General features: G+C 39.4%; 1 protein-coding gene across 2 annotated transcripts in view; it reads right to left on the reverse strand.

Annotated features, from left to right (window-relative positions):
* Positions 1 to 3,139: 3,139 nt before the first annotated feature.
* The window catches only part of SIM1 (SIM bHLH transcription factor 1), a 51,069-nt gene continuing 41,995 nt past the window's right edge, over positions 3,140 to 12,213 (reverse strand). For both annotated transcript variants that reach the window (XM_032105139.1, XM_032105140.1), the window contains 2 exons: positions 11,399 to 11,804; positions 3,140 to 8,696 (listed from right to left, as the gene is read on the reverse strand). In XM_032105139.1, the coding sequence (XP_031961030.1) occupies positions 7,966 to 8,696; positions 11,399 to 11,804 (1,137 nt within the window). In that variant the 3' untranslated portion in view covers positions 3,140 to 7,965. The remainder of the gene's footprint in view (positions 8,697 to 11,398; positions 11,805 to 12,213) is intronic.

Here is a 12,213-nt window from a genome sequence, read left to right on the forward strand (position 1 = left end):
CAGATAGCCATTTTCCTCAGCAAAAGGAACGCACAATTTTCAGGATCAAGAGAAGAAGCTAGAGCTGAGCAAGCTACATCACAGACCAGGGCTTGGGGCAGAAGGGAGGAAAGGGAAACAGAACAGATAATTCCTGTGAGACACAAAAACAAAAGGACAGACTGTGGGAGAAAGGCAATGGCAGACTGTGGCAGAGAGAGGTGCCTGCAAGGAAGAGCAATCTTGATAATGGTGAGGCCAAACTGTTTCCGTTTGTACATAGCCTTGCACCTGGCCTCAGGACCACAGTCCAGAGTGTTGTATCCATGCGCAGTGAGACCCCTGTTTGACATCTCTGAAAAAGCCATGGAGTCCGTCAGGCTTTGTGGTGTGGTGGATAGCTCTTTTTACTCACACAGGCACGCAGCAGGCTATTTGTGACCTTCTGACAGTCAAAGGAGCTGTACCAAATGAAATTGCTGATGCTGAAGCCTCTGATGGCCACCATATGTGGATAGAGGAAGTTCCTGATGGTATTGCACACTTTTATTACAATGGCCGTGACAGCAGATTTCCTCAGTGCAGAGCAATTTGCCAATGAGCATGGAAATCAAGAGTGAATAAATACCAGTGGGCAATAGCTACTCTTCAGGAACCAGAAAAGGGACTAAGGAGCAGGCATGGAAGTGGCAGGACTTGAAGTACACAGAGGTGAGGATGATACTCAGATTTGTTGCAGTGCTTAGCATGAAGAAACTAGGACTACTGTTGTCCTATGGAGGACAACATGGTCCCATGACTGCCTGCAGATCTCAGGGTCTCTATTTCAGTGTGGGCTTCAAAGAGAGAGAGGTAGGCCAAAAAAGGGCATTTCTGAAACCCCTTACCCACAGAGACAGACAGACAGACAGACAAGAAAGAAAGAAAGAAACAGAAAAAGAAAAAGAGAAAGAAAAAGGAACTCAGCATGTTTTGGACAGCTAAACAGCACAGTTTGGTGAAAAGATGGCACCATTTCCTATCTACCTGAGAACCTGGACCAAACTTCAGGCTGAGAGGAGAACTGCCTAAATTAGCCCATAGGAAATGCCAACATCATGAATGTAGTTTAAACTTTTAACTGAATGCTGCAGAGTATTCCCCAGTCCCAGGAGTGTCTCTAAGAACCAAGTGCCTATATCGATGCAGTAGCAAAGGGCTGGTGACAAAACTGCATCTCCATTTTATGTATTTGATTTACTTGAGACTCAAAACTGACTCTTCTCTGCATCACACCCATCCCTGATGCTTACGTATTTGCTCTGTCTTGTGAGTGGGAAATATGTGAACAACCACTTTCTCTCCAGAGAAAGCTGCTCTCTCACCTGACCATAGCACCAGTCTCCCACTACTCGTCATGCATTTGTGCCCTGCAAGGGAAGAGACTCAGTGACAGTGTCTGAGAAGATGGGGTCTGATGGCTCAGAAACTGGTCTAGAAGGTAAGAGCTGTGACTCAGAACTCGAGCCCGGAAGGACCTAAACCCCAGACCAGGCAAGGGTTGCAGCAGCTCAGATGCTGCACAGTGGCTCATGTTACTCTGGGTTGATTGAAATATCCAAGCACAAAACCTCAGGACGTAGCCAGCTCTCAGGTCTGAGTGCAGTTTAGCATAACTTCTCACCTATTCCTGTGTCAGAACACTGCTCTTTGAGTACAGTACTTTAAGCACCTAATGGGTATCATGCTCCAAGTCAGTGAGCTGATTTAGCTGAGGCACAGGGGTGGTAGATGGCTTCAAGAAACAAGGCAGATGATTCACAAAGTAGGTAATTAATCTTAATTAAGTTCTTCCTGAAACAATTGTATTTGACCAGATTGAGACATCTTGAAAGAGGTAGCAGTATCTTATCAGTGTCTCTTCATAGTTTGATAAACTCCATTCAAGATTCAGGGAGCACTTAGGATTCACAGGAACCAAAATAAATTACTTTACCCTGTCCCCTCCCAATGGTAAGAAATACTCGCGTTAATTAAAATGGATTCCTGAAAATGTATACTATGTAGGACAATCTTTAGTTTAAAAATCTAGAAAAACAGACAAAAATTGCATATTGGTAGCTATATTTTAAACCAAAAAAAAAAAAAATCTTCACATAATAAATACATCTTATGCACATTAACTTCAAATTTACTTCAGAAAGCTATTTACAATATAAATAATTATAAATGGGAACACTTTGCAAGATATTGTTGACATAACTAAATTATGTTTTCTACATTACATTCCAAAGGAAAACTACGGATGTTATGCTACAATGTCACTAGACCCTTTACATTGCAAAGCATGGTATTTGAAACACTGGCAATCTGTGTATTTTTTTCCATAAATGTAACCATTGGTTTAAAGCAAACATGAAATTCTTCATCATGTCTGAAGTGCTTTTTTTTGTTAGATTAATATATTTTATGCATTGAAATATTTACCTTGGGAAAAAGTTGCAGTGCCCTAAAAGTACTTTTTCTAATAGATTTTATTTCCTTAGAATGTAAAGGTGCCAACATTTTATATTGTGTGAAAAAGATTGTTTCTTGCATTTTGAAACTTCCCACTGTATCAGTAGCTGAAAAGGAAAATAATAAATGCAGTCCAAATTGCAATAAATAAAAATGTTTAAAATTACATTTGGAATCCTAGAACAATAGGAAAGGTTGAGAACCTTGTGTGAGAGGGGAGTTAAATAGGGAATGCAACCAGACAAAAAGCGTTTTTTCATCCTGCATTTGATCTTTCCTTTCAAATTCAGCTTCATAGATGGAGTCATAAATTAACTCTTTTCAAAAAGGGATGTATTCCTAACAATTTAGAGCCAGATTTATCTACAGAACTCTTGTATACATAAGCTAAATGCCACAGTGAAGCCTCACAGCATTTTTTTCATTAATAAATGCCCTAAGGAAATGTAGAATGGAATCACACTAGTGCTCTCACTGTTCAGAACAGAAGACTATTTTGTTTTTTTGGTCTTCAAAATAACAGCTAAATCCTCAGCTATTCCTCTAGCAGACTTTAAAAACACCAAACTGAAGGGTTACAGAAATCTGGGGGATTTTGATTTCATTTTTTTTTGTTGTTGCTGTTTTCGGGGTGGGTTTGGGGTTTTTTGGTTTGGGGTTTTTTAGCTTCTCAGTGCACACAGCTGAAATATTTAACCGTCAATTCTAACTGCAAATAAAATAAAATAGATTCTCCTCCACGCTGTGGAGCTATCTGGAGTTAAGCCGGTATACCTACAGGAAAGCGTGTTCATCCACCATTGTTCCTAATAATAACATTGTTCCTGTATTGCCTTTAGGCTCTTAGGTGCTTTAAGTAAACTTGCAACACATGGAAAGAGCAGAGCCTGAATCCATTTGCTGCCAGACATTGACTATAGCCACCTTAAAATAGACGTAGCTAGGTCTAATCCTGGAACTGTGAGCTATAATCCCCATTACATACAGGTCTGTATGCAGAAGGTCTGAAACCAATGCGTATGCCACAGCTTTGTTCCGTGACTGAAAGGTTATCTGACCTTTGGAACAGCCATGCTGATTTTCTGGGGTGGCTGTGCCTTTTCCAGAAATACTATGTGACCTTTCATTTTTTCCAGCTCACTCAGCATGCTCACATAAATGAACATATGGTGGTTAACATACTTAGGGACATTAATGAATAAATGCTGCATGTGCAGAGACAAAAATGAGATTCAGATAACAGTGATTAAAACAGTTTAAAAGAGCAGAATTTCACTGTGTAACCCACAGCAGTATTGCGGACAGATCAACAAAAGCCATTTAAAGCTCAAGAAATACTTTTGGGGCTCTTCATTTGGGAGAGATGCACTCATTTTTTCAAAACATAAATAACCTCTTTTATAGAAACACAGCCATTAGAGATACTATCTTCCATAATTCCATACTCACATCTTCAGATTTAAGGAAAGAAGAATTACAAAACAACCCTCAAACCTATTATCAGCAGTCAGCTTTCCTTCCTTTGCACTTGTTAAGTAGTACCTTACTCCACAAATATTCCCATTTGAATAAATGGGACAAATTGCTGAGTAAGGTTCTTCTTTTAATTTAAGAATTGCTTTGCAAATTTGTCCAAAATCACAAACTCTATGCCCATGGTGTGATTTTATATAAAGACTAGAGGGTTTTTATTTCTTTAAACAAAAGAGATATACTAAGATTTTAATGCACAAAAACCGTAATGCGCCATCCACTGACATCTGTAAGAAATGGTTTGAAAGAGCTGTGGTCACTCTGTATTTGCAGTAGTTGCAAAATATTAAGTTCGTGTTAATAACAAACCAGTATTTTGTTAGAGAAATTATGCAATACAGCAATTTATATTGTTTCTGTTCCAAAACACAGCATACATACCTTATTTTAAGTGATAACCTTTAGCTAATGCAATACATTTGAAACTTATTTGGTTCAAATGCCTTGCATTTTTCAATTTTTCAATATTTCTTCCCATCTGATTTGGAAAAGGAAGAAACATAAAAAAAAATTATATCCTTGAAGGATACCAAATGAAACTTTGAATTACATAAATATGTAATGGAAAAAATAAGCTTTATACCATATTAAAAAGCACACATAATATGAGCTGCAGTGATATTATATGCTATAATTAAGATTGCGGACTTGTTTGCATGTAGCATGTAGCATGCAGAGTCTATGTTTGCAAAACTCAATGCTTTCTGTCAATTAAGAAGAAATTCCTGGCTATCTAAAGAAGCAGGATAGCAAACAAGCTGACAAAAGACATCCATCTCTGGCATACTGTATTGAAGTGCTAGGGAGTGCCAGTTGCTGGAATCCCATGAGGGAGAGACCATCAGCCTTTGCTTGCAGCACAACGTGGCTGCATGTAGAGACATCTCTACTGATTTATTCTGTTCATCACAGTGCATTTTTTGCATTTGTAGTGGGCTAGAACTATTGAAAATAGCATAAATAGCTACAGTTTGTGAAGTCTTAGTTCGGGATCACTGTAAATAAGGATGGGGAACTTTAATGCATAGCACACTGTCTTTTTTTCCTGCATGAAGTCATATAGTGCACAAGCAGTTTATGCTGTGCCTGTTTGTCTTATAAGTCTATTTTTCAAAGGTGCCTGTCAGAATGCAAATACAACGGTCGCCAAAGGGCGGTTTCCTGACTACTTGTGGCCATTAGACCACAGCCAGGGAACTGCATCTGGTCTGCAGAACTTTGTTGCCCTCTAACTAAAAGCTTGATGGCAAGAGGGCTTTGTGATCCCAAGAAACTTGAGTGCTGAGAAAACACCATTCATTCAAACAGTTTGGGAGACTCTTCTGTAATACAAAATAGTATTGACACTTAGGCATGGTTTTATATGTACTTGTAGGGATAATATGATTCCATGTACCTCTACTCTAATTAATTTTTCAAATTGTATTTTAATACTGTAAAAAGATACTCCAAGTACAAGTTTATTCATCTTACTCATAGGAACAAGTGAAATAAATATGTATCCAGAACTAAATTTATCAAAAATACTTACTTATTCCTATGCTTTAGGAATATATACAATTGTTGGGCTGAAAGAAGTCCATTTTGGTCCATTTCTTCCTCTGAGTTAACAGTTGTCAATGTTTTTCTTCCCCTCAATTATTTGCCTTTTTATTATCTTAAAACAAACAAACAAACAAAAATCTCTGTCTGCTTCTCTTTATGACCTTCATTATCCACTTGGCAATGGGTCAAATAAACTTCTTGCCAAATCATTTTGTTCTCATTTTGCCTTGGCTATCATTCAGTGCCCTGTCTCTCATTTCTGCTATTTTCTAGTTCAAATAGTTTTAGACCATTATTTATCTCTCCTCTGTGCAGAGTTTGGTGCACATCAGTGATACTACCCCTTACTCTGTTCCCTTACAAAGATGACAGACCCAGTTTATTTAAAGCTTTTATTAGATCTTTCAGTCTCTTTATCTTTTGCTGAGCTCTGCTCCACCTTTTCTGTTACGAAGTTTAGATAATAAAGACCAGACTGTGTTGTTCTCCCTTGTGTTCAACGTGCATTCCACCAGGAGTGATCACACTGCAGTCAACAAATGTCGCTTATGGAGTAAGGTACTACTCAATTCAAGATTCACAATCTGCTTTGGAGTGATCAGGACTACACACAATATTCCAAGTTCAGAGAGGTAATTTCCTCTGCTTTCAAGTACATCTCTACTTACGTGGTTTATAATGTTATTATTTAGCTTTTGCTTCTGATTAGTTTTATTTGGAAACAGTATTTTTAACCCACCCATAGCATGCTGGTTTATATTTAGTCCCATTGATGACTCAGTCCCATGTGTTGAGCTTCTGAATGTTACAAATGAAGCTAGTCTTAGAGCTAATCTCATTTTAGTAACCACCTCAGGTCCCCTTTCCTCCACATTGGCATAAGAGGGAGTGGTGGTCCCTCCTGTTGCAGTCGACTTTGGAACCATATAAATGCCATACAAAAAAAGGACAGGGCTAGCAATTGTGCCTAAAAATTCCCTATTTTACATTTTTAGCATATGTTTTGTATTTATTCTTTTCCAATCAATCACTCTCTTTGTTCATGAGGTTATTAAAAATTTTAAAAAGTTCCTCTGCCTCTTTTGATGTCTTATATAACGCTAGGACAGGCCCTGATAATGCCAGCATTCTTAATACAATTTAATTCCTTGGAACACTGATTTTCCTCTGTACTTTTTTATGTACATATGGCTGATTTTGATAGCCCTAATATTTTCTGATATTCATTAAATTATCTGCTGCAATCAAGAAGATAATTCATATTTATCAAGGTCATGCCTATTACTTTACTGTGTTTCAGACAGAGTAGTTACAATTCTCTATACTCTCTTAATTTACTCCAAAACTTTATCAGAAGTTAGATAAACCACCAAATAGTTTTTACCTATTCTTGACTGGTGTAATTTTACATTTATGCCACTGCATTTGTATTTTACAGCAATATTTCTATGATTCTGTTGAGTTCCTTCTGTGTTTTAAATTAATTCTTAATTATTCAGCCACTTTTCCTTATTTTATAATTATTACTAAATGGCATACATAGCTACAGGGTTAACAGTTTATCTTGAACCACTCCTAATTCCAGTCTATTCTCCCTGTTTCTCCAGGCAATTTTCTTCCATTTCACTCCACTACCCACCATGGGCAACCTTTCAAAAACATGAGAGCAATCTCCCATCTCTGCAGCAAGACAAGCAAGCCCTTTGTTTCGCAAAACTACAGTGAGAATGCCCCTGTCTTTTTAATACAGTAGAAGTAAATATTTGACCATACTAATCATAAGAACTCTTTTCAAATCAGGCATATGTCAATAGCTATGTATGTGAGTACACAAGGACATAACAATTCGAGGAGTTCTCTCTTTCTCCCTTTTTTGATTTTATATTGGTCAGCCATGGATGCTTTATACCATAGAACAGCATAACGTGCTTGGCCTTTGGGGAATAAACGAACCACCAGAAGTACGCTTTTTGTTGTGTATTTCGAAGGAACACATCCCACATTCCTGTAAAAAAAGAGTGCATAGCAGTTCTGTTGGCTGGTACCTATGCAGTTCAGAAGATCTGCCCTTGGCAGTGTTTCCAAACAACACCTCTTACATGATGTGGATGAACTGCTCTGTTAGCCTGGGACAAGCACTCTCTGCCTGGGCCTCTTGTATCCTTCTCAGCATGCATGGCACCAACTTTGAGTTTAGCTCCATTCACTCTAACACTGCATGCTAGTGCATTTTTATTTTTTTAAAGTAATGCGTTTTAACTAACTTATCCCCCCAAACCTTGGGTTCTTCTTTCTAATGCACTGTGGTATGTGAAATGCTGGTAAGGACAAGGGCATGAAAACATATAATATCTTCCAATTAGATCTCAAAGGTTATTTTTTAAAGCACAAAAGTTTTTAGAAAAAAAAGTGTCAGCTTCCATTGGTTATTATAACAGATGTTCCCTTGTGTCCTTGTGCCGGATCTTGCTGCATCCTTAAGTGAGAAGTCACATCAAAGTGGGATCCATTACAGCCTAGTGAATAGTTTCTAATTGTTTCAGTGTCATATAGATGCTCCAGAGCATACCCAGTTAGTGTGTAAGCATGCTTATCAAAGTACTGCCTGTGGGAGCTGTAATAATTTGGAGAGACTGCTGGGTGGTCTCCTTGGTTTTGATGAGGGGACATATCTGAATGCAGGTAGTCTTTAGCAAGTACCAAACTAGATTTTGATATTCGATCAGAACTGGGGCTGCTTATCCTAGACAGTGTTGTGGGGCTGTTGTCATAGTCATTTTCATGTGGGCTCATAATCTTTCCATCTCGCTGCTGGATGTGTTCACAGGGGGGAGTGTTGGCAACCGTTGGGACGCGGCAGACGTCCGCTGCCACCTGCTGCTGAGGGTAGTTTGCAAAACAGATAGCATGCTTCTTCCCCGTGCCGTTAATGGAGACCAGTGGGTCAGGAGTGGTCTTCCGCAGCTGTAGCCTGTTTTCTTCTTCTTTAATCATTTGCTGGGTGGCTCTTATTAGAGTTTCAATTTTGCTGGGCTCATGTGGACTGTTCTGATACTGCTCAGTACGGTATCGGTCACCTGACTCACTGGCAGAGCCAGGATCAGGTGAGCTAACGACACTGTCCTCATCCCAGTGTCCTCTTCCTAGGAAAGAGAGAAAGGAGACAAGCACTGAGGTTTAAGGAGGCACGTGATCTTGAAAAACATGTAATCTGAACCTTCTTTTACATAGAGAAAATCAAATCAGAGGTAAGTGACTCGTAACAGTCACCAAAAAAGATCATGGTAGACCCTTTGCTTTTCAGTGACAAATTCTAGTTTCCAGTATCTCCACAAGGAACAGGTAACACAGCTGGAGATATACAAAGAGATCGAAGCACCTCAACACAGGTATCTGGTGCCACTTGATACACTCTTGGGTAGCCAAGCATCTGCATAAGCCCAGCAGGTATGGCACCAACTCTAAAGCACCTCTGTCTTTTGGAGCAGCAAGAGGCCAGGCAGGGTATCGTAGGGCATGTCAAAGTGCCCTCAATGCCAGTGTTCAGGCCCCTGGCCCCTTACTACCTCTTTGCATCAGCAAGGTCTGAGTGAATTTGGGCCATGGTAAAAATAAAAATCTCAGGGAATTACAAATGTACAATATTCCAGCATGTTTTCTTAGGCCTTTCAAGGAGCTAAAACACAGACAGCACTGAGAAATAGATTGTGGTTATGTAGTGACTTTATGCAGGTTACACAGCAATAAATAACCACAAGTAATGAAGGAACTCTTCTACCAAAGCTCAAGAACCCATAACTGCTAGACAGGGTTACTGTCAAAATGTGACGTCATATCCCCACAAATAAGTATTTGCTTTTGAAATGGGAAAATACTGTGACATTCTTACCTCTCTTTAAAAAACAAGGCCCATATACATATCAGAGAAGATGTTCAGCTTGCAACTAGTTGAAAGCACAGAATCATACCTGTCAGTCCTCACTAGCAAGAAAGTGAGTGGCCCCAAAACCTGAACGGTCAACATTATGATAAAGGGCTTGATTTGCTGAGATACATTCCTTCAGCAGGGCATGTGTGGGACTTGCACATGTTACTTCTTGATGCCTTTGCCTCTGCACACAAAGTCCACTTTGGGGATGAGGCACGTTGGGTTGGCTGACAGTACTCCTCAAAGCAAACCCATTTTCAGACTAGCACCAGAAGTTTCTCCTGTTCTGTGTTGGGTCAGGGCATACAGATCTGTTTGGGTTGCAGACCACTACCACTGCATTGTAGAGTTCACAACAAAAATCAGTGATGGGCTTTTATAATAAAAATATCCTTCCAATGCTGTGGAAGCACTTCACTGTGGAGTATCATGAGTATGAATTTATCTTTCACATGCTCTTAAGATCTGGTCCCAAAATGTCAATGCTAGTCAGGTTTTTCCCCCTAAAGCTACACGCAGACTGAAGACCTAGTGAAAAATGTAAGACTTGATACAATAAAGACATTAACTGCAGTACCTGGAATTACAGCAAAACCAAACAACAAACTAAAACCAAACTATATTATCCATTTACATTAATTATCCTTGATAGAGGTATGGAATAAATATCTAACGCTTTTGCATTTGTACCTTGGTATTATACTTCTGTGCTCAGCAAGAATTATCATGCAAAAAATTTGCCAGCAAAATTATCATGCTTTACTAGATTCTCTTTTTTTTTGAGAAGAAGAAGCTAGAAAAACACTAATAGGGCAGAAGTACAGAACAGACACAAGGAAGGAGGCATGTTCCCACAGGAAAAGTGGAGAACAGTCCTCATCGGCAAAATTTTCTGTCCCTTTCCTGTTTTATCTGTATTTCCTAGAACATGCTACTTAATAATTTTTTTTCTAATCTCGACATAATTTTCCTCAGATTGGAGTAAAACAGAACAGTTCTTTTTCGTTTACAAAACTTCATTCTGCAAATCAACGGAATAGTACTAATGTAATCAGCTTTTATGAGTTCTTTAGAGGCAACCCTTGTTTTCATAGACTATTTTGTAGAAAAACTTTTTTTTTTTTTTTTGATGTTGCATGCATCCTTACAACCTTGAATTCTGACTTTTGGGCCAGTTGCTGTCTTCCAAGACTCAGCCTATAATTTTTAAATGAAGGACTTTTGGACTTTTCCCAAACCAATATCAGGCTTTCACTGTGGTTTTTTTATTAGCTTCAGCCTCTGAAAATGTGCTAATGCATTGAGTTCGCAACCTGTCAGAAACCAAACAAAATTTCAGGCTTGGTGTTGAAAGGATGGAGAGGTTCAAATTGGCTAAAAATTATAGCTGAGGATAAATGTGTGAAACCAAAAACAACTGTTAATTTTAATAGCTAACTTTAAATACATACAGAATCAGTAATAACCCATAGGGAAAAATGTCACTTGGAGAACAATTTCTCCAAAGGCTTTCAAGAGTTTTTAATATCCAGCTTGGATTCAGCTCTAATTTTTTGCCAAATATATTCCATCTGAAGTGTCTTAATCCTAAAACAAATAAAACCCACTTTTCTATTGAGTGGATTATTTTGTTTATATTTTTAAGATCATGCCTAAAATCTCACCAGTCACGTTTCCACCTTAATTTCACAGATTGATGAAAATACAGCAAAATTATATTTTGCTGCATATAAGCCAGACTATAAAACTCAACTCAACTTGAATTTTAAGTATCCTCATCTCCACAGATGCGATCTCTGAGACAATAACATACATCAAAAGCATCTAATTTTCAATCTTTCACATAAACAGCTGTATGTTTCTGTCATATTCTTCGCTGAGATGGTGTCACTTCTGCAAATCCTTGTTATGTCTTACCATGAATCCTGTGCACTGACGTTATGTGGGGCATACTGTTCTCATACGCTTCTCTGCTCTCAGGGGATGACTTAGTCAGAGGCAATGCTGAACGAGAACCCCACCAGCTCTCCCTCCCCGGCTGCGGCGTGCCAAGGAAATACCGGCCAGCTTCGCATCTGCCTCCCTCGCAGGCCTGAGTGTGGAAATGCCTGTCATCAGTCACCCTGGAGTGGTCGAGCGCAAAACCGTAGCAGAGCGCGCTGCGGTCTGAGTACTGTCTGTAGGCACAGGAGGCGTCGTGGTGCTGGGAGCTCGGTCTGTCCGCAGGCTCCAGGAGCTGGGGAGAAGCCGTATCGGTCAGTGGGCTCCCACCCCACTGGCTCTCGTGGTCAGACTCGGATCTCTCAGTGTGAAATCCAGAATACTGCAAAACAGGAGAAGCAGCATGGAAATTACCACACCTGGATGAAATCTGCAAGTAACTGCACTGGGAACAAAGGCAGAGAGTGTATGTGATAGTGTGTTTCTTGTGAGCGTGCCCACATGTCTGCACCTTCTGATTGGGCTCCTGGTCCTTTCCTGTACAACACTCTGTAATGAGCTCACAGATGACAGGACAGACCTCATGAAAGTCTAAAACATCCCATGTCGGCCCTTAACAGCCATCTCCTTTATGATGTGTAATATCAGGCTCAGCAACATCAATGTTTCAGTTCAATATATTTTTAATATGTTCAGGTTTTTCTTGTTGCTTTGAAAGCTGTGCTTATGCTCAGCCAAGGTGCTCCAATGCACTTCAGCAAAACACTTCCAAAAGGGACTGAAATAACACT

Source organism: Corvus moneduloides, chromosome 3, assembly GCF_009650955.1.
Source record: "Corvus moneduloides isolate bCorMon1 chromosome 3, bCorMon1.pri, whole genome shotgun sequence".
NCBI classification, from domain to species: Eukaryota; Metazoa; Chordata; class Aves; order Passeriformes; family Corvidae; genus Corvus; species Corvus moneduloides.